General features: G+C 41.3%; 1 protein-coding gene and 2 pseudogenes across 5 annotated transcripts in view; all 3 read right to left on the minus strand.

Annotated features, from left to right (window-relative positions):
* Positions 1–19,896, minus strand: part of TEKT5 (tektin 5) — a 116,761-nt gene that overhangs the window by 87,948 nt on the left and 8,917 nt on the right. For all 5 annotated transcript variants that reach the window (XM_063717186.1, XM_063717189.1, XM_063717185.1 and 2 more), the window contains 2 exons: positions 19,051–19,181; positions 17,660–17,748 (listed from right to left, as the gene is read on the minus strand). In XM_063717186.1, the coding sequence (XP_063573256.1) occupies positions 17,660–17,691 (32 nt within the window). In that variant the 5' untranslated portion in view covers positions 17,692–17,748; positions 19,051–19,181. The remainder of the gene's footprint in view (positions 1–17,659; positions 17,749–19,050; positions 19,182–19,896) is intronic.
* On the minus strand, positions 5,501–7,164 carry LOC112129447 (NADH-ubiquinone oxidoreductase chain 5-like; annotated as a pseudogene).
* LOC129050688 (ATP synthase subunit a-like) lies at positions 9,347–10,881 on the minus strand (annotated as a pseudogene).

Genomic DNA, 19,896 nt, shown 5'->3' on the forward strand with positions numbered 1-19,896 from the left:
TGTCTTCCTAGTATATTACAAATAATATCACTGGGTGTACACACATGTTGTACACCCACTGTGATATTAGGAGTAATATCACCCCAGGATGTTACCAGTAATATCACAGGATATAGACACATGGTGTACACCCACTGTGATATTAAAGGAAAGATCTCCCTAGGATATTACAAATAATATCCCACGGTGTACACCCACTGTGATATTAGGAGTAATATTTCCCTTGGATATTACGATCAGTATCACAGGTGGTACACCCACTGGGATATTAGGAGTAATATCTCACTAGGATATTATGAATAATATCACACATTGTACACCCACTTTGATATCAGGAGTAATATCTTTCTAGGATATTATAAATAATATCACAAAGTGTACAACTACTGTCCTATTAGGAGTAATATCTCCCTAGGACATTACAAATGATATCACAGGGTGTACACACATGTTGTACACCCACTTTGATATTAAGAGTGATATCACCCTAGGATATTATAAATAATATCACAGGGTGTACACACATTGTGTACACCCACTGTAACATTAAAAGTAATATCTTCTGAGGATATTATGAATAATATCAAAGAGTGTACAAATATGGTGTACACTCACTGTGATATTAGGGGTAATATCTCCTTAGGATACTATGAAGAATATCACAGGGTGTACACTCATTGTGATATTAGAAGTAATATCTCCTGAGGATATTATAGATAATAACACAGGCTTTGCACACATAGTGTACACTCACTATGATATTACGAGTAATATCATCTCCCGACGATATTACGAGTAATATCATCTCCCGACGATATTACGAGTAATATCATCTCCCGACGATATTACGAGTAATATCATCTCCCGACGATATTACGAGTAATATCATCTCCCGACGATATTACGAGTAATATCATCTCCCGACGATATTACGAGTAATATCATCTCCCGACGATATTACGAGTAATATCATCTCCCGACGATATTACGAGTAATATCACAGTGTGCACACACATGGTATATACCCACTGTGATATTTGGAGTAATATCTTTGGAGGATATTATGAATTATATCGCGGAGTGTACACACATGGTGTACATCCATTGTGATATTAAAAGAAATATCTCCCAAGGATATTACAAATAATATCGCAGAGTGTACACACACTGTGTACACTCACTTTTATATTTAGAGTAATATCTCCACAGGATATTATGAATAATATCACAAAGCATACACACATGGTGTACACCCACTGTGATATTAAAAGTAATATCTCCTGAGGATATTAGGAATAACATCACAGGGTATACACTCATGGTGATATTAGAAGTAACATATCACCATATATTATGAATATTATGAATAATATCACAGGGTGTACACCCACTGAGAAATTAGGAGTAATATCTCCCTAGGATATTATAAATAATATCACAGGGTGTGCACCCACTGTGATATTCGGAGTAATATCTTTGGAGGATATTATGAATTATATTGCAGAGTGTACATACATGGTGTACACACACTGTGCTAGTAGGAATAATATCTCCCTACGATATTACAAATAATATCACAGGGTGTACACACATGATGTACATTTACTATGATATTAGGAGTAATATCTCCCTAGGATTTTACTCCTAATATCACAAGATGTACACACATGATGTACACCAACTGTGATATTAGCAGTAATATCTCTCTCAGATATTATGAATAATATCACAGTGGGTGTGAACAGGATATTTCGAATTTCCTCAGGGTATTTCCTCAGGATATTACGAATAAAATCCCAAGGTGTACACACATAGTGTACACCCCCTGTTATTAGGAGAGTAATATCTCCCCAGAATATTGTGAATAATATTTCTGAGCGTACACATGGTACGCTCCACTGTGATATTAGGAGAATAGCATTTCCCTGCGATATGGGGAAACATCATCCTTTTCCTTGCTGGCTATGCTGGCTATTAGGAACTATATCGCAGACACCCCCTGCGATACAGGGAGAAACATTATCCTTTCTTCACCTGGATACTACAGATAATATCACTAGGAGTGTACATCCCCTGCGACATGTAGAGTAATATCATCCACTCACCCCCTGGATATTATGAACAATATCACAGGGGGTGTTCACCTACTGCGATATGGGGAATAATATCATCTCCCTTCCTGGATTTTACGAACAATATCACAGGGTGGTGTACATCCCCTGTGATATTGGGAGTAATATTATCCTCTTTCTCCCTTGATACTATGAAAAATAACACAGGAGAGTGTACACCCCCTGCGATATGGGGAGTAATATCATCCTCTTCACCCCTGGATATTATGAAGTATATCACAGCAAGGTGTATACTTTCTGCGATATTGGGTGTAATATCATCCTCTCCCTCCCTGGATGTTATGAACAATAGCACAGGGAGGTGTATACTCCCTGCAGTATGGGGAGTAATATCATCCTCTTCACCGCTGGATATTATGAAATATGTCACAAGGGAGTGTATACATTCTGCAATATTGGGAGTAATATCATCCTCTTCCACCCTGGATATTACGGACAATATTGCAGGGAACTGTACACCTACTGCGATATGAAGAGTAACATCATCCTCTTTCCTCCTGAATATTACGGACAATATTGCGAGGGCGGTACACCTCCTATGATATGAGTAGCAACATCATCCTTTCCACCCCTGGATATTATGAACCATATCACGTGAAAGTGTACACCCTGCGCTATGGTGAGAAATATCATCCCCTCCCCCTCTGGATATTAAAAACCATATCACAAGACGTTGTACATCCCCGGCAATATGGGGAGTAATATTATCATCTCTCATCCTGGATACTACGAACATCACAAGAAGGTGTACACCCCCCGCTATATGGGGAGTAATATCTCCCTCTCCCCCGCTGAATATTACGAACCATATCACAGGGGGTGTACACCCCACCCAATATAAGGAGTAATATCACACTCTTTCCTCCTGGATATTACGAACCATATCACGGGAAGTTGTACAAGCACCCTCATAGGGAAAGTAGTATCACCCTATCCCCCTTTGGATATTACAAACCATATCACAGGGAGATGTACACCCCCATCGACATGGGGAGTAATATCACCCTCTCTTCCCCTGGATATTACAAACTATATCACACTCCCCGCGATATATGGAGTAATATCATCCCTCCTTCCCCCCTGTATATTACAAACCACATTGCAGTGGCGTCAACACCCCCGTGATATGGGGAGTTATATCACCGCCCTCTCCCCCCCCTCAGATATTATCAACCGCATCGCAGAGGGGTGAACGCTTTCTGCGAAGTGGGGAGTAATATCACCCCCCTCTCCCTCCCTGGATATTTCAAACCATATCACACCCCCCACGATGTGGAGAGTAATATCACCCTCCTCTCCCCACCCCTGGATATTATGAAACATATCACACCCCCCGCGATATGGGGAGTAATACCATCCCCCCGCCCCCCCTGGATATTACAAACCATATCGTGGGGCAATGATCACCCTCCTGCGATATGGGGAGTAATATCACCCCACCTCCCCCTCTGGATATTACGAACCATATCGTGGGTGGGTGAACACCTCCCCCGATATGAGGAGTAATATCACCCCCTCTTCCCTCCTGGATACTGCAAACCATATCGTGGAGTAATATTCCTATGTAATATTAAGGGTTTTTCATATAGGTGAATATGCGTGTTGGATAGATTTTATTGTACAGTTAATAATAGTATATGTTCTATAGTTGATTAAGAAATTTTGATACATGCTTATATGTATGTGGGCTAACTTTTTATGTACTTTAAAATATGAATGTACTATGTGCGATTAAGCATATATAGTACAATATATTATTCTTGGGGACTAACAGTAATGCACGAAGTACATAGAAGCACTAATGTATTAGTGCTAGTTTATTAATACTGACATGGTAGCTAAAATGTGTGCTGAGAAAAGTACATGGAATAGTTTAATTAGAATTTCAGCTTTCGGTGTTGACGGTGAAGTGGGAATGCTTTTTGCCTGAGTTGTCCTGGGAAGGGAATTCTCCATTTCTGGTTTACAAGACCAGAGTATTGAATTATACTACAAGGGTAGTTTAATTTAAGTAGCTTATTTTCCATCAGGGCAGTGAGTGGCATAAGGGTGAGGAGAGTGGAGAAATACATAATGGATGCTGTTTGTCCAATAATAATGAAAGGGTAGTGGACTGGCTGTCCTCTGATTCATGTGAGGGTGAGCAGGTCAGCTACTAAGATTCAGAACAGGCGTTGACTTAATGGACGGAATATTATGCTTTATTGTTTAGACGTGTGAAGCATGGGATAATTGCTAGAATGAGAAAGGAGGATATCAGGGCTAGTACACCTCCTGGTTTGTTAGGGATGGATCGTAGAATTGCATACGCAAACAAAAAATATCACTCTGGCTCAATGTGGGGTGGAATATTCAGTGGGCTGGCCAAAGTGTAATTATCTGGGTCACTTAGAAGTTCAGGTGAAAATAGTGTTAGAATTATTAGGAGGAGGAGGAGAAAAATTAAACCTAGAATATCTTTGATCATGCAATAGGGGTGGAAAGTGATTTTGTCTGGGTCTGATGAGACTCCTGAAGAGTTGTTAGATCCTGTTTCGCGTAAGAATAAATGGTAAACAGTTGCTAGAGCTGTAATGATGAAAGGTAAGATGAAATGGAAGGCGAAAAATCATGTAACGGTGGCTTTGTCAACTGAGAATCCACCTCAGATTCATTGTACAAGGCCAGTTCCAATATACGAAATGGCTGATATTAGGTTTGTAATTACTGTAGCACTTCACAATGATACTTGGCCTCATGGAAGTATGTGGCTTAGAAATGCTGTTGCTATGGTTGTGAGTAGGAGGATAATACCAATATTTCAGGTTTCTAGAAATATAAATGACCCGTAGTATAAGCCTCGGCCAATGTGTAGGAAGAGGCAGATGAAGAATATTGAGGCGCTGTTAGCATGAAAATAGCGGATTATTCAGCCATAATTTACATCTTGGCTGATGTGGGCGACTGAAGGGAAAGCAGTTGAGGTAGCTGACATATAGTGTATGGCTAGAAATAATCCCGTGATAATCTGGAGAATTAGGCAGGCACCAAGAAGTGAGCCGAAGTTTCATCATGTGGAAATGTTGGATGGTATGGGGAAATCAATGAATGAATGGTTAATAATTTTTATTCGTGGGTGCGTCTTGTGTATTTTGGTCGTTAGTGTTCTTATAGTTGAAGTACAATGATGGTTTTTCATACCATTAGCCATCGTTATGTCCATGTAGGAACAGTGGCATATGCTTTATTTTTATTAAGTATTCTTTTGGTTATAGGGTTTGTAGGTTTTTCTTTGAAATCTTCTCCCATTTATGGGGGCTTAGGGTTAATTGTCAGTGGTGCTGTAGGCTGTGGTATTGTGTTGAACTTTCATGGGGTTAACAGTGTTTTTAATTTATTTGGGTGGTTACACCTACTGCTGTCAGTTTTAGGTGACGCGGTACAGTTGTCTGGGGGGATGAAGTAGGAATAATACTGTTGGTGATAAGGAATCCAGCGAAGATACTGCCAATTATTAGGCATTTAACTGAGTTAATTAGGAAGGGGTTATTTTCGTTAATAATGATCAGGTTTGTAAAGCGGGGTTGTCCTATCAGAGCGAAGAAAATAATTCGGATACTATAGACAGCTGCTAGGGAGTTTGCAATAAGAGTAATAGAGAGGGCTCAGCCATTGGTATATGATGTGTTTGCGGTTTTGATAATAAGAGCTTTAGAATAAAGGCCTGTGAGGAAAGGCATACCTGTAAGTATGAGGCTACCAATAATTAGGGAGGAGGAAGTCAGGAGTAAAGTCTTGAATACATCTCCTGTTTTTCGGATGTCTTGTTCATCATTGAAGTTATGGATCATGGATCCTGAACATATAAATAATACAGCTTTAAAAAAAAAAGGCATGGGTGCAGATGTGAAGAAATGCTAGGTGTGGTTGATTAATGCCAGTTGTGACTATTATAAGGCCTAGTTGGCCTGAGGTGGAGAATGCTACGATTTTTTTGATGCCATTTTGTGTTGGAGCAGAGATTGCTGTAAATAAAGTGGTCATAGCCCCTAAGCATAATGTGAAGGTTTGCACTAATAGTTTATTTTCTATTAAAGGGTAGAAGCGAATGAGCAGGGAAACTCCTGCTACACTATAGTGCTGGAGTGGAGTAGGGCTGAGAGTGGGGTTGGGCCTTCCATGGCGGAAGGAAGTCAGGGATGAAGGCCGAATTGAGCTGACTTTCCTACTGCTGCTGGGAGAAGACTAATTAACGGAAGGGAATTGGAGGCAGAATCTATAATAAATGCTTGTTGAAGCTCCCATGTGTGGGAGGACAAGAGGAATCATGCTATAGCTAAAATGAAGCCAATGTCACGAATGTGGTTATAAAGAACCGCTTGGAGGGTTGCTGTATTAGCATCTGCTCGGCCGTATCATCAGCCAATTAATAAGAAGGACATGATTCCTATACCTTATCATCCAATAAAAAGTTGAAAGAGGTTATTGGCAGTAACTAGAATTAATATTGTGATGAGGAAAATGAGTAGGTATTTGAAAAATTGATTAATGTTAGGGTCTGAGTTTATCATATTGAGAATTCTACAATAGATCAAGTAACAAATACTGCTACTGGGAGAAATACTGTGGAGATGTAATCTAGTTTGAAGCTTAGTGAGAGTTTAAGAGTTCGGATTGTTATTCAATGTCAGTTTGAGATAATTACTTCTTGGTCTGTATATATAAATATTGCCATAGGGATGAGGCTAACGATGAAGGCGCACGCAGTAGATATTTTTACATAGTATAGGTATGAATCTTTTTTGCAGGAGTTGGCTAAGGTAATAATAATTGGTAAGATTAAGGGAATTAGATTGTTATAGTAGTGGAAAAGTACATGTTTATTACTTTTATTTGGAGTTGCACCAATGTTTTTGGTTCCTGAGACCAACGGATAACTCTTATCCTTTAAAAGTTGAGAAAGCCATGCTGTTAGACCCAGGGGCATGAGTGAGCAGTTCTTGCATACTTTCTCAGTAGATAAGAAGTTGCGGGCTTCTATTGTTAGATTCATAGTCTAATGTTTTGGTTAAACTATATTTACAGCACGCAAATCCCATAATAATTTTAGAGTTTAAGGATAATAGGAAAATAGGTGCAAGGTGTATAAGTATTACTGTATTTTCTCGTGTAAAGGAGGGTTTAATACTGTTAATGTAATATGCAAGCATTCCTCATTGTGTCATGGTTAGCATACGCAGGGAGAAAAGGGGGTGTGATTAGCATATTAAGTCCTATAAGCATAATGGTGGTGTTTGATCAGGAGAATGAAACCATAGTGATGAAGAGTTCTCCTACTAGATTAATAGTAGGGAGTAAGGCAAGGTTAGTAAGATTTGCTAGAAGTCATCAGGAGGCTATTATTGGAAGCAATGTTTGAAGGCCTTGGGTAAGTAGTATAATTCGGCTATGGACTTGCGCATAGTTCCAATTTGCTAGGCAGAATAGTAAGGATGAAGTGAGTCCATGGGCAATTATAAGGGTGACTGCGCCTGTAAAGCTTCAAGAGGTTTGAATGAAGATAGCTGTAATAACAAGTGCTATATGGCTTACGGAGGAGTAAGCGATAAGTGATTTTAAATTGGTTTGTCGTAGACAAATAGAGCTTGTCATGACTATCCCTCATAAGGATAATATGAGGAAAGGGTAGGATATGTATTCTGTTAGGGGGCTGAGGATAAGGGTAAGCTGTATGATACTGAAGCCGCCTAGTTTTAGGAGTACTGCTGCAAGTACTCTTGAGCCATCAGTAGGAGCTTTTGCGTGGGCTTTGGGAAGTCATAGGTGAAGTCCATATAGAGGTATTTTTACTATAAAAGCCAAGATACATGCTAGTCATATAATGTTATTAGATCAGGCATTTAATAGATCTTTAGTGGTAAACATCATTATTAGCATACTTAGTGAACCTGAGACATTTTGAGCATAGATAAGTGTGACAAGTAGGGGAAGGGATCCCACTAGTGTACAGAATAAGAAATATGAGCTTGCATTGAGGCGTTCTGTTTGGTTACCTCAGCAGGTGATGATAATTAGGGTAGGAATAAGTGTAGTTTCAAAGAGGATATAAAATATAATTAGTTCAGTGGCTGTGAATGCTATAATTAAAAAATTTATAGGGAAATTAATATGGAAATGTAGAGTTTTTTTCATAGAAGTGATTCATTGGACAGGTGATATTGGCTTGCTAGAATTATAAGAGGTAGTAGTCAGGCTGTTAAGATTAGAAGGGGTGACGTTAGCGGGTCAGGAGACAAGGTTAATGAGAAGTTAGATGAATTATCGTTCAACTGGTTAAAAAATAGTAATGAGGCCGATGAATATGCTGTGAATAGTTATGTTAATTCAGATTATAGAGTTTTTTGAGAGTCATGTTATTGGTAACTGTATAATTGTTGGAATAATAACTTTTAGCATTAGAGTAAATTTAAATTTTCTACATAATCTAGGCTATATGTGTTGGAGATTAAAACTAGCAAGGCATGGCCCACTGCAGCTTCGCAGGCAGCAAATACTAGGAGGATAATGGGCATTATGGATGCTAGAATAAAATGTATATTTAAAGTTACAAGAGTACTTATGATAAATATTGATAATACTATGCTTTCTAAGCATAATAAGGATGATATTAAGTGGGATTGATAGATTAATATTCCCAGCGGTGCTGTGGTATACACTAATATGTTAATATAAATAAAGGGCATTTAGTAAATATGGTCTATCATAATCTAATGAGTCAAAATCATTTATTTTAACTTAAACTATTTATCAATTCAACTCAATCTAACCCTTTTTGGGTTCATTCATAAATTAAGCCTAGGATTAAAATGATAACTAATATAAGGACTGTGCTAATTATTAGTGTTAGGTTGTTTGTTTGAAGGGCTCAATGGCAGGGGTAGTAGTACAGCGATGTCTAAGTTGAACAGGAGAAATGTGATGGCTACTAGGAAGAATATTATGGAGAAGGGGAGGCGGGCAGAGGCTAGTGGATCAAATCCACATTCATAAGGGCTGGATTTTTCTATATAAATATTAAGTTGTGAGAGTCAAAATGTAACTATTATTAGTTACATTTTGCTAGCCCTAGTTGCTAGGGCTAGTGTCAGGTTAATTATTCTTTTTCAGATCTTATCGAAACTAATTGATTGGAAGGCAATGGTACTGCTTATACTAAAAGAGTAGGACCCTCATCAGTAGATAGAGACATGTAAGAATAATCACACTACATCTACGACGTGTCAATATCAGGTGGCGGCTTCAAAGCCAAAGTGGTGGTTGGATGTAAAGTGATATTTTAATTGGCGGAGGAGGTAGATAGTGAGAGATGCTGATCCAATAATGACGTGAAGTCTGCGTAAGCCTGTGGCTATAAAGAATGTTGAGCCATAAATTCCATCGGAGATAGTAAAAGGGGTCTTGAAATATTCTGAGATTTGTAGAAGGGTGAAGCAGATATCTAAGGTAATCGTGATGGATAATGCTTGAATTATTTGCCTTTCAACTACCTTCTATCAGGCGGTGGTGAACTCAAGTAATGGAAACTTCTGATGCAAGTAACACAGATATATTGAGGAGAGGTATTTCTAAAGGGTTACAGGAAAGAATGCCTGTTGGAGGTCAACATCCCCCTAATTCCGGAGTTGGCGCTAAGTTCTAGAGTGCTAGAATGCCCAGAAGAAACCAGTAAAGAAAAACACCTCTGAGATAATAAATAGAAGCATTTCTTTTCGGAGACCTTTTTGGACAATTGTCACATGGTGGCCTTGAAATGTACTTTCTCGGAGAATACCACGTCATCATTGATACATAGTTAGTGTGTTGGTTACTAGGCTTAGGGTTAAAAGGATAATAGAATTAAAGTGAAATTGTATGGCCAGGTCAGATGTTATTAGGAGAGCCAAGAGAGCTCCTGTTAGTGGTCAGGGGCTGGGATTAACTATATGGTAGGCATGTGTTTCGTGGGTCATTACATGTTATCATATAAATAAAGGTTTACTAGTAGTGTGAAGACATAAGCCTGAATAAGAGCTATGGCAAATTCGAGAATACTCAGTAGGATTAGAATAATGAGAGATATTGAAGCTGTAGGGATACTAATAGTTGACAGTACTAGTGTGGCATCTCCTATTAAGTGTATTAGTAGGTGACCAGCTGTAATGTTGGCTGTTAATCGCACAGCCAACGCTATTGGTTGAATAAATAGGCTAATAGTTTCAATGAAGACTAATATAGGGATAAGTGGCATAGGTGTGCCTTGTGGTAAAAAGTGAGCTAAGGATATTTTGGTTTTAAAGCCAAAGCCTGTGATTACTGTTCCTGCTCATAAGGGGATTGCTATACCTAGATTTATTGATAGTTGTGTACTTGGTGTAAATGAATGGGGAAGAAGTCTGAGGAGATTGGTTGAAGCAATAAAAAGAATTAGGGATATCAGCATAAGGGAACAGGTTTGTCCTTTAATGTTATGGGGGATTATTATTTGTTTTAGTACAAGTTGAACTAATCATTATTGGATGGAAATCAATCGATTACTGATTAGGTGATTTGAGGTAGGAAATAGCATGGTGGGAAATAAAATAATTAATCTACTATGAGTAGACCTAGGATTGTCGGGGTGGTAAAAAAGGTGAATAGATTTTCATTCATTTTAATTCTCAGGGGGTTTTATGCTTTTGCATTTGATATTAATAGAATATCATCTCTATGATATTTATTTATAATACCTCTAGTGTTAACACACAATGGTATTAATAGAATATCATCTCTATGATATTTATAATATCCCTAATGTTAACACACTATGATATGAAGAATATCATCTATGATATCTGCATGTATATATATATATATATATATATATATATATATAAAATAAATGGTTAATACCATACAAACCATTTTCCACATAACAAATGCTCTTGGAGACCATACCACTTTGAGTTATAAACATCTCTCTCTTCCTTTTTAGTAGTTGTGTAGTACTCTATTGTACAGATATACCATTATTTATTTGACCATTCTCTATGGCTGGGCATTTGAGTTATTCCCTGGCTTCTGCTACTACAAGCATTGCTGCAATAAATATCTTTCCACGTGCAATTTTTTTTAAGTTAAGTTTATCGAGGTACAATGTTCACGCAGTGAAATTCTCCTCCTTCAGCATATAGCTCCTGAGTCCTGAATAAGTCATGCAGGCATGCCCCCACTCACAGCCAAGATTAGAGCACTTCTATCACCCGATGAAGTCTCCTTGTCCCTTCCCCCTGCCACCAACAGGGCCCTTGATCCCCACAAACGTCACATAAAAGGAATAATATAAGATGCTGTCCTTTGAGTCTAGCACTCTCACTTAGCATAATGTTAAAAGCAATAAATATCCTTCCATATACGCTTTTGGGCATATGTGAGATAACTTCAGAAGAAGCTGCAGGATTGAAGAGCGTGTGTATTTTTTACTTGCTATATATATTTTTTTTCAAATAGTCTCACTCTGTCGCCCAGGCTGGAGTACAGTGGTGTGATCTCAGCTCACTGCAACCTCCGCCTCCTGGGTTCAAGCAATTCTCCTACCTCAGCCTCCCAGGTAGCTGGGACTACAGGTGCGTGCCACCACACCCAGCTAATTTTTGTATTCTTTGTAGAGACGGGGTATCCCCACATTGGCCAGGCTGGTCTCGAACTCCTAGCCTCAAGTGATCCACCACCCTCAGCCTCCCAAAGTGCTGGGATAACAGGCATGAGCCACCGCGCCCGGCCCCCATAATATATCATCTTGATGATTTCTTGTTCCTGCTGACCTCTTGTTATACACTTTATTACTATGTACTTTTTACATGCATATATTCTGTTCTAAGGGTCTCTGCGGGGAGCATACAGGGTTTTCCTTGGGCCCTGGCTCAGATGTCAACAGATCCCATTCAGGTGTGGCAGCTCCTGCCTGTTTGAGTTGGTTGGGATCCTGGTGCTCTGGTGTAGGGGAGCTCAGGTGTGAACACCAAGGCCAGAAAGGGGCTTCCCAAGATTCCCCCAAACTGATGCCAGTTACAGGGGCTGCTGTGGAGGGGAAGGCAGAGCCTTAGAAAAGGACTGCAAGAGGCCAAAAAATGTCCCTTGGTGATTTCCAGGGTGGACTGCTCTCTGCAGGCTGGAGGTGTCTGGGACCTTGCTCATCTGGGCTCCAGGTCAGCTGCTTGAGTGAGTTGGGGAGTTGAGTGAGGACAGACCCCATGAAAGTCTGCCATCCACTTGGGGCTCTTGCTTGATCTTCCTAAGCAAGGTGGGGCTCCTTGAAGGAAAGAATTAATCTCAAATTTCTGATATTTGACTTTGCATATATAATATATATGGACAAAATATGATCTTTCATGAGGACAGACCCCATGAAAGTCTGCCATCCACTTGGGGCTCTTGCTTGATCTTCCTAAGCAAGGTGGGGCTCCTTGAAGGAAAGAATTAATCTCAAATTTCTGATATTTGACTTTGCATATATAATATATATGGACAAAATATGATCTCTGCTTCCATGTGTGCATGTGTGTATAACCCATATGCATTTTTCCCTGCTGTAAAGAAAGATAAGAATCTATGTCAAGAGTCCAACAGTAAAGCAGAGTGCAGCCTGCAAGGTGTAATATTTTTGTTTGGAACATGACATTTTTAGTTCCTCCATGAAATCGTTTACTGATTCCAAACAATGTCTTTAACATTGGCCAGGTGGCCGGGTGCGGTGGCTCACGCCTGTAATCCCAGCACTTTGGGAGGCCAAGGCAGGTGAATCATGAGGTCAGGAGATTGAGACCATCCTGGCTAACACAGTGAAACCCCGTCTCTACTAAAAAATAGAAAAAATTAGCCGGGTGTGGTGGTGGGCGCCTGTAGTCCCCGCTACTCGGGAGGTTGAGGCAGGAGAATGATGTGAACCCGGGAAGTGGAGCTTGCAGTGAGCCGAGAGCGCATCACTGCATTCCATCCTGGGCGACACAGCAAGCCTCCATCTCAAAAAAAAAAAAAAAAAAAAAAAACATTGGCCAGGCATGGTGGCTCATACCTGTAATCCCAGCACTTTGGTAGGCCGAGGTGGGTGGATCACGAGGTCAGGAGATCGAGACCATTGTGGCTAACACGGTGAAACCCCGTCTCTACTAAAAAATAGAAAAACTTAGCTGGGAATGGTGGCGGGCACCTGTAGTCCCCGCTACTTGGGAGGCTGAGGCAGGAGAATGGTGTGAACCCGGGAGGCGGAGCTTGCAGTGAGCTGAGATCATGCCACTGCACTCCATCCTGGGTGACACAGCAAGCCTCCATCTCAAAAAAAAAAAAAAAAAATTGGCCAGGCATGGTGGCTCATACCTCTAATCCCAGCACTTTGGGAGGCCGAGGAGAGGAGGATCACTTGAGCCCAGGAGTTCCAGACCAGCCTGGGCAACATGGCGAGACCCCATCTATTAAAAAAAAAAATTAATTAGCCAGGCATGGTGGCGTGCACCTGTAGTCCCAGATATTCAGAGAGTCTGAGGTGAGAGAATCACTTGAGCCCAGGAGGTTGAGGCTGCGATGAGCCATGATCTTACCACTGCACTCCAGCCTGGATGACAGAGCGAGACCCCGTCTCAAAAAAAAAAAAAAAAAAAAAAACCAAAAATTGAACTATATTCTCCTTTTATTTGTTAGAAAACCATAAAACTAACCAAAAACATAACTATTACTGAAAATGTTGAACAGTGGAGGAAAGTGTTTAAAAAAAAATGATCTACTCCAATGCAGATACCCTAGCTACACCACCGCTTAGAGCCCTCTCGTCCATCACCAAAACATTGTTTTCAGTCTCTCTTAAACCGTATTTATTCATGGGAAACACATTCTCTTTCTGAAATACCAGATGGTCGGCAGAATCCTACCCTGTGTGGGCACTGGAGGAGGAGGGTCGGTGAGATGGGACAGGCAGAGACCTCACTGTCTCCAGGAGCAGGATTCCCAATCCTGCGCCCCCGCCTGGGCCTCCCACACTTTGGATGCTCCAGGTCAAGGTTGCCGGGCCATTTTCCTGCCATCTCTGCCTGGAACCTGCCCAGATTGTTTTGAGACAGCTGCTTGAGCTCCACAGACTGGAAAGAAACCGCGCTGCATCTGTGAACCTGATGTGAAACCCATCTGCCTGCTGAAGGAATGCATTGGAGAGACCGTCTTAGGTGACAGCTGGCACAGCACTGTCTGACAGAAGTTTCTGTAGCAATGGAAATGTACTGTTCTGTGCTAACCACATGTGGCTACTGAGCACTTGAAATCTGGTTAGTCAACTCTTAATTGAAATTTAAATTGCCACATGTGGCCAGTGGCTATCATATTGGACAGCACGGGGCTAGAAAATCTATGTGTGCTAATGTGGAGTAACCGTGAAGAGGGATACATGAGGTGCAGGGAGAGGCAAGGGTCCAATCTGCTGTCATTTGGCTGAAAACGGGGGTGGAGGGTGGTGTTTGCAGAGGCACACATCCCGCCAGAAGGACCAAGGACAGGAGAGGAGCTGGCGACGGCAAGAGGGAGAGTTTCCAGGTGTGCTCTTTTGCACATTTTGTATTTTGAACCATGGTAATGTATTACTGATTCCAAATGTTGACCCATTGAAAGGTATTGCTAAATGGCTGCAGGGCAGGAGCAGAATATTGCTGGGTATTATTATAGCATATGGGTATATTATATGCTATAGGGGCATATTACAGCATTTATTATATGTCTTGGGTCAGGGGATGTGGCCAGAGTGTGCATGCGGATAGCTGTGAAAGACTGGGTGTGTGACTGTGAGTGCAGGTGTGTTGAGTGTATAAGAACAGGAGTGAGAATGAGTGTGTGTGTGTGAGTATGAGTGTGTGTATATGCAAATGCAAATTGTGTGTGTGCGTAGGTTAGAGGATGGGTATGTGAGAGGACAGTGTGTGTGTAAATGTGTGAGTGTGGATGCGTGAGTCTGTAAAAGAATCAGTGGGAGAATGTGCCGTGAGTGTGAGAAACAGCAAATGTGAGTGTGTGAATGTGTGTGTGTGGCTGAGTATGGGTGTGAGTGGGGGTAGGTGTGTGTGACAGTGTGTGTTAAGAGTATGTGTGTGCATGTGTATATGTAAGTGTGAGAGTGAACGAGTTCTGTGTGTGAGTGAGCCTGGAGAGGTGTGAGGCTGTGTGTCAGTGTGGGTGCATGTGTGTGTGCACTGTGTGTGAGATCAGGCATGGGAGTCATCGAAGAAGAAAAAGACAGATGAGACACAAACCCCAACCTTGGAGGGCTCAGCCTGGCATGGGAGGCGGAGAGGAAACCTCTCAGTGAGAACCACACAATAGGATGGTGAAAATGTAATTTGCTGGCATTTGACTCAGGGAGGCTGGCTGTGCTTGGAGAAATGTTTCCTAAGGGCTTGGCATAGAAGGTGGTAGCAGCAGCAATGGCATCTGTTGGGTTTTGAGCCCCTGTCATGGCAGAGCCTCCTGAGTTGAGAACTTCATGTTGTCATCTCCCGGCCTTGTCCCCACCCAGCCCCAACTCACAGCCTGCTCACAGCAGGCACCCAGCACCCTCCAACCAGCCCGGGAGCAGCTACACAGCCTCACTCGTCCCTGTTCACACAGCCCCAGATCCCTGCAAGCGCTGGAGGCAACGTGGTACTCCATGGAGGAGAAGAAGGGCAAGAAAGGGAGAATCCCTCAAATCAAATGAGTCGTCAGTGCCACTCAAGCCAACAGGCATTCCACTGGCGCACCCTATGGCAGGCAGGAATCTTGTCTAACCTTTGCCTTCCTTGAAGCCAAAATTTGTGACTGGAGGTGGCTCTAAGCAGTGCTTAGGAAACAGGGAAATGGGGACACACACACACACACACACACACACACACACACACGAGACAGAGAAAACCCAAAAAGAACGTGCTCTGCTTACAATTCAGCATCCATCTCAATTTGTATCATTCAATTTTTTTTTTTTTTTTTTTTTGAGACACAAGTCTCACTCTATCACCCAGGCTGGAGTGAAGTGGCACAATCTCGGCTCACTGCAACCTCTGCCACCCGGGTTCAAGAGATTCTCCTGCCTCAGCTTCCCCAGTAGCTGGGACTACAGGCGCCCACCACCATGCCCGGCTATCAGTTTGTACCCTTCGAAACCTAAAATGTATTTTATAGCAAAGCATTTTGTTTTTCATTTTCAGTTTCAGAAGAAATCTTTCTGGTGTTTAGAGCACTGGCCCTGGTTGGCATCCAGGGATCCAATAATCTTTCAGGAAATCTACCTGCAGACACACGCACGTGTACTAAAAACACACGCAGAACTATGTTCATTGCTGCATTGACTGCAAGCAGCAAAAAAAGGTAGAACTGACCAAATATCCCCAAGTAAGGGCAGCTAAATAAAATATAGAACACCCATTCTACAGAAAGTTCAGCAACACAGAAAGAGTAAGGCAGACCAGTATTGGCTGATAAGGAAAGCGTTCATATTAAGTGGCCGGGCACATTGGCTCAAACCTGTAATCCAGCACTTTGGAAGACCGAGGCAGGTGGATCACTTGAGGCCAGGAGTTCGAGACCAGCCTGGCTAACAGGGCGAAACCCTGTCTCTAACAAAAATACAAAAGTTAGACAGGCGTGGTGGCACGCATCCATTATTCCAGCTACTCAGGAGGCTGAGGCGGGAGAATTGCTTTAACCCAGCAGGCACAGTTTGCATTGCGCTGAGATCACGCCACTGCACTCCAGCCTGAGCAACAGAGAGAGACTCCATCTCAAAAACAAAAACAAAAACAAAAAAAAACAGTAAGTCAGACCAGTATTGGCTGATAAGGAAAGATTTTATATTAGGTGGCTGGGCACAGTGGCTCACGCACTTTGGGAGGCTGAGGTGGAAGGATCACTTGAGGCCAAAATGAGACAACATAGTGAGACTCCACCTCTACAAAAAATAAAAAATTTAGCCAGACATGGTGGCACACACCTGTAGTCCCACCTACTTGGGAGGCTGAGGTAGGAGGATCACCTAAGCCCAGGAAGTGGAGGCTGCAAAGGAAGTGGAGGCTACAGTGAGCCATGATCATACCACTGCACTCCAGCCCAGGTGACAAACCAAGACCTTGTCTAAAAAAAAAAAAAGGATATATTAAGTGAAGAAACCAAGGTATAAAACAGCAAATACAGTGTGATACTACTTAAGCAGATAAATATGGAATTGTACACACAAACACTTCTGGGAGGATATACAGGAAACAGTGCCAAAGTGAGAAATCTTTGGGAGCCGGGCAGGTGTGAAGTAGGGGAATGGGGCACAGAAGAAGACTTTCACTTTTCAATCAAGCCCTTCCATACCATTATTTATATATTTATTCCTCAAAAACATAAAAGCAAACATATATATAACATATATATGTGTTTAAATACAAATATACATATATATGTATATCAATAAAAATCTAATAGATTTCACCTTCTAGACAAGATTGAGTAAACAAGGATTGATCTTACCCTCCTACCTGAAATGACTCCAAAAACACTCAAAATCCATAAAGCAATGGTATTCCAGACACTGGCCATCAAGTCTTGAAGGACGGCGATCCCCGAGCTGTGGAAAAGAGATGAAGTGTGTCCTATAATTGCCCAGCTGACTGCCTGGGGAAAGTTTCCAGGCGTTGGCACAGGAACAGTCCGCCAAAGGGAGTCCATTGACCTTCAAGAGACGGAGCTGGGAAGCAGGAGTGCCAATGTGGCTAGGGTGTGAAGGATGGAGCAGAGGCAGCAGAGGGATACGCAGAGAATGCCCTGAGATGGGCAGAGGGCTCCCCTAAGTCTTCAGTTGAGCAGGCGCATGCAAGCAAACAACCCCAGGCTGGGGAAAGAACCACCCCGGCCTTAAAGGGAACAATTCCCAGAGCTCATGCAAGGCTGGGTAGTTCCTGATCCCAACAACTGCAATAGAAAATGTCATAATTCATGTAGCATCAAGTCAGATCCCAGAAGGGTTTTACCTCAGTATTAGGGCAAAATGAGCTCTGGACTTATACCACTCTGGTCCCATCTAACAAAACTTTTTAAACAATTTTTCCTTTGAGACAGGGTCTCACTCTGTTGCCCACGCTGGAGTGCAATGTCTTGATCTTGGCTCACCGCAACCTCCGCCTCCTGGGTTCAAGCAATTCTCCCACGTCAACCTCCCAAGTAGCTGGGATTACAGGCATGTGCCACCACACCTGGCTAATTTTTGTATTTATAGTAGAGACAGGGTTTTCGCCATGTTGCCCAGGCTGGTCTCAAACTCCTGGCCTCAAGTGATTCACCCACTTCAGCCTCCCAAAGTGCTGGGATTACAGGTGTGAGCCACCGCGCCCAGACCCATCTAGCAAAGCTCAAAAGGAAGTCTCAAAATGACAAAAATGTTTCCAAGTAAATTATCTGTGTCCTAGAAAAAAAAAGATCAAGAATATTTGCAAAAGCACAAGCATTTTTAGCACTCTGGCATGCAATTAAAAAAAAAAAAAAAGGTAGTATCCATGCAAAGAGACAAGAAAATATGACCCAAAATGAGGGGAGGAAATCAATCAATTGAAACTAAACCAGAAATAACACAGATAATAGAATTAGTGGATTAGGATATTTTAAATTATTATAACTGTATTCTATGTGTTCAAGAAACTAGAAAAAAGATTCAGCACATTTAGTCTTAAAAATGAATGATACTTAAAAACAAACAAACAAACAAACAAACAACAACAAAAAACCTAAGCTGAACTTCTAGAGATGAAAACTATAATGTCTGAGATGCAAAATATTGATCCCATCTTGATGCAAGATGGGATTAACAACATGTCTTAGCTCAGGCTGCTATAACAACATAATAGTCTGGGGGGCTTAAACAACAGACACTTACTTTCTCACAGTTCTGGAAGCTGGAAGTCCAAGACCAGGCACCAGCATGGTTGCATTCTGGTGGGGACTATAGTCCTGGCTTGCAGACTGGCTTCTTAATCTGCCCTCACATGGCCTTTTCTTGGTGTGTGCCTATGGAGAGAGAAAGGGCACAAGCTCTCTGGTGTCTGTTCTTATAAAGACACAAAGTTCATTATGAAGACCCCATCCTCATGACCTCATCTAGCTCTAATCACCTCCCAAAGTCCCCATTCCCAAATATCATCACATTGGTATTTGGTTTGGGCTTCAACATATGAATCTGGGGGCGGGGGGGGTGGGGGGACACAAACATTCCATTCATAACAATGCAAATTAGACCCTGTAGAAGAAAATATTAGTGAAGTTGAAGACATGGCAATAGAAAGTATCCAAAATAAAACAAAGAGAAAAAAAAAGACTGGGGAAAAAACTACTAACTATTGCTGAGAGAAATTTTAAAACAGATAAAATAAAATAGAAATTTAAATAGATATGTCATATGTGTGGACCAGAAAGCTTCATATTGTTATGATGTCAATTCTTCCTAAATTAATGGATACACTTAATACAAACCCATTCAAAATCCTAGTAGGCTTTTTTGGTACAAATTGATAAACTAATTGTAATATTTGTATGAAAATTCAAAGACCTAGAATAGCTGAAAACAACTCTGGAAAGAAAAAGTTGGAGGATTTAGGCTGTCTGACTTCAAGCCTTATATATTTTTATTTTATTTTTATTATTATTATTTTTTTGAGACAGAGTTTTACTCTGTTGCCCAGGCTGTAGTGCAGTGGTATGATCATGGTCAAGCCTTATTATAAAA

Source organism: Pongo abelii, chromosome 18, assembly GCF_028885655.2.
Source record: "Pongo abelii isolate AG06213 chromosome 18, NHGRI_mPonAbe1-v2.0_pri, whole genome shotgun sequence".
In the NCBI taxonomy this organism is placed as follows: domain Eukaryota; kingdom Metazoa; phylum Chordata; class Mammalia; order Primates; family Hominidae; genus Pongo; species Pongo abelii.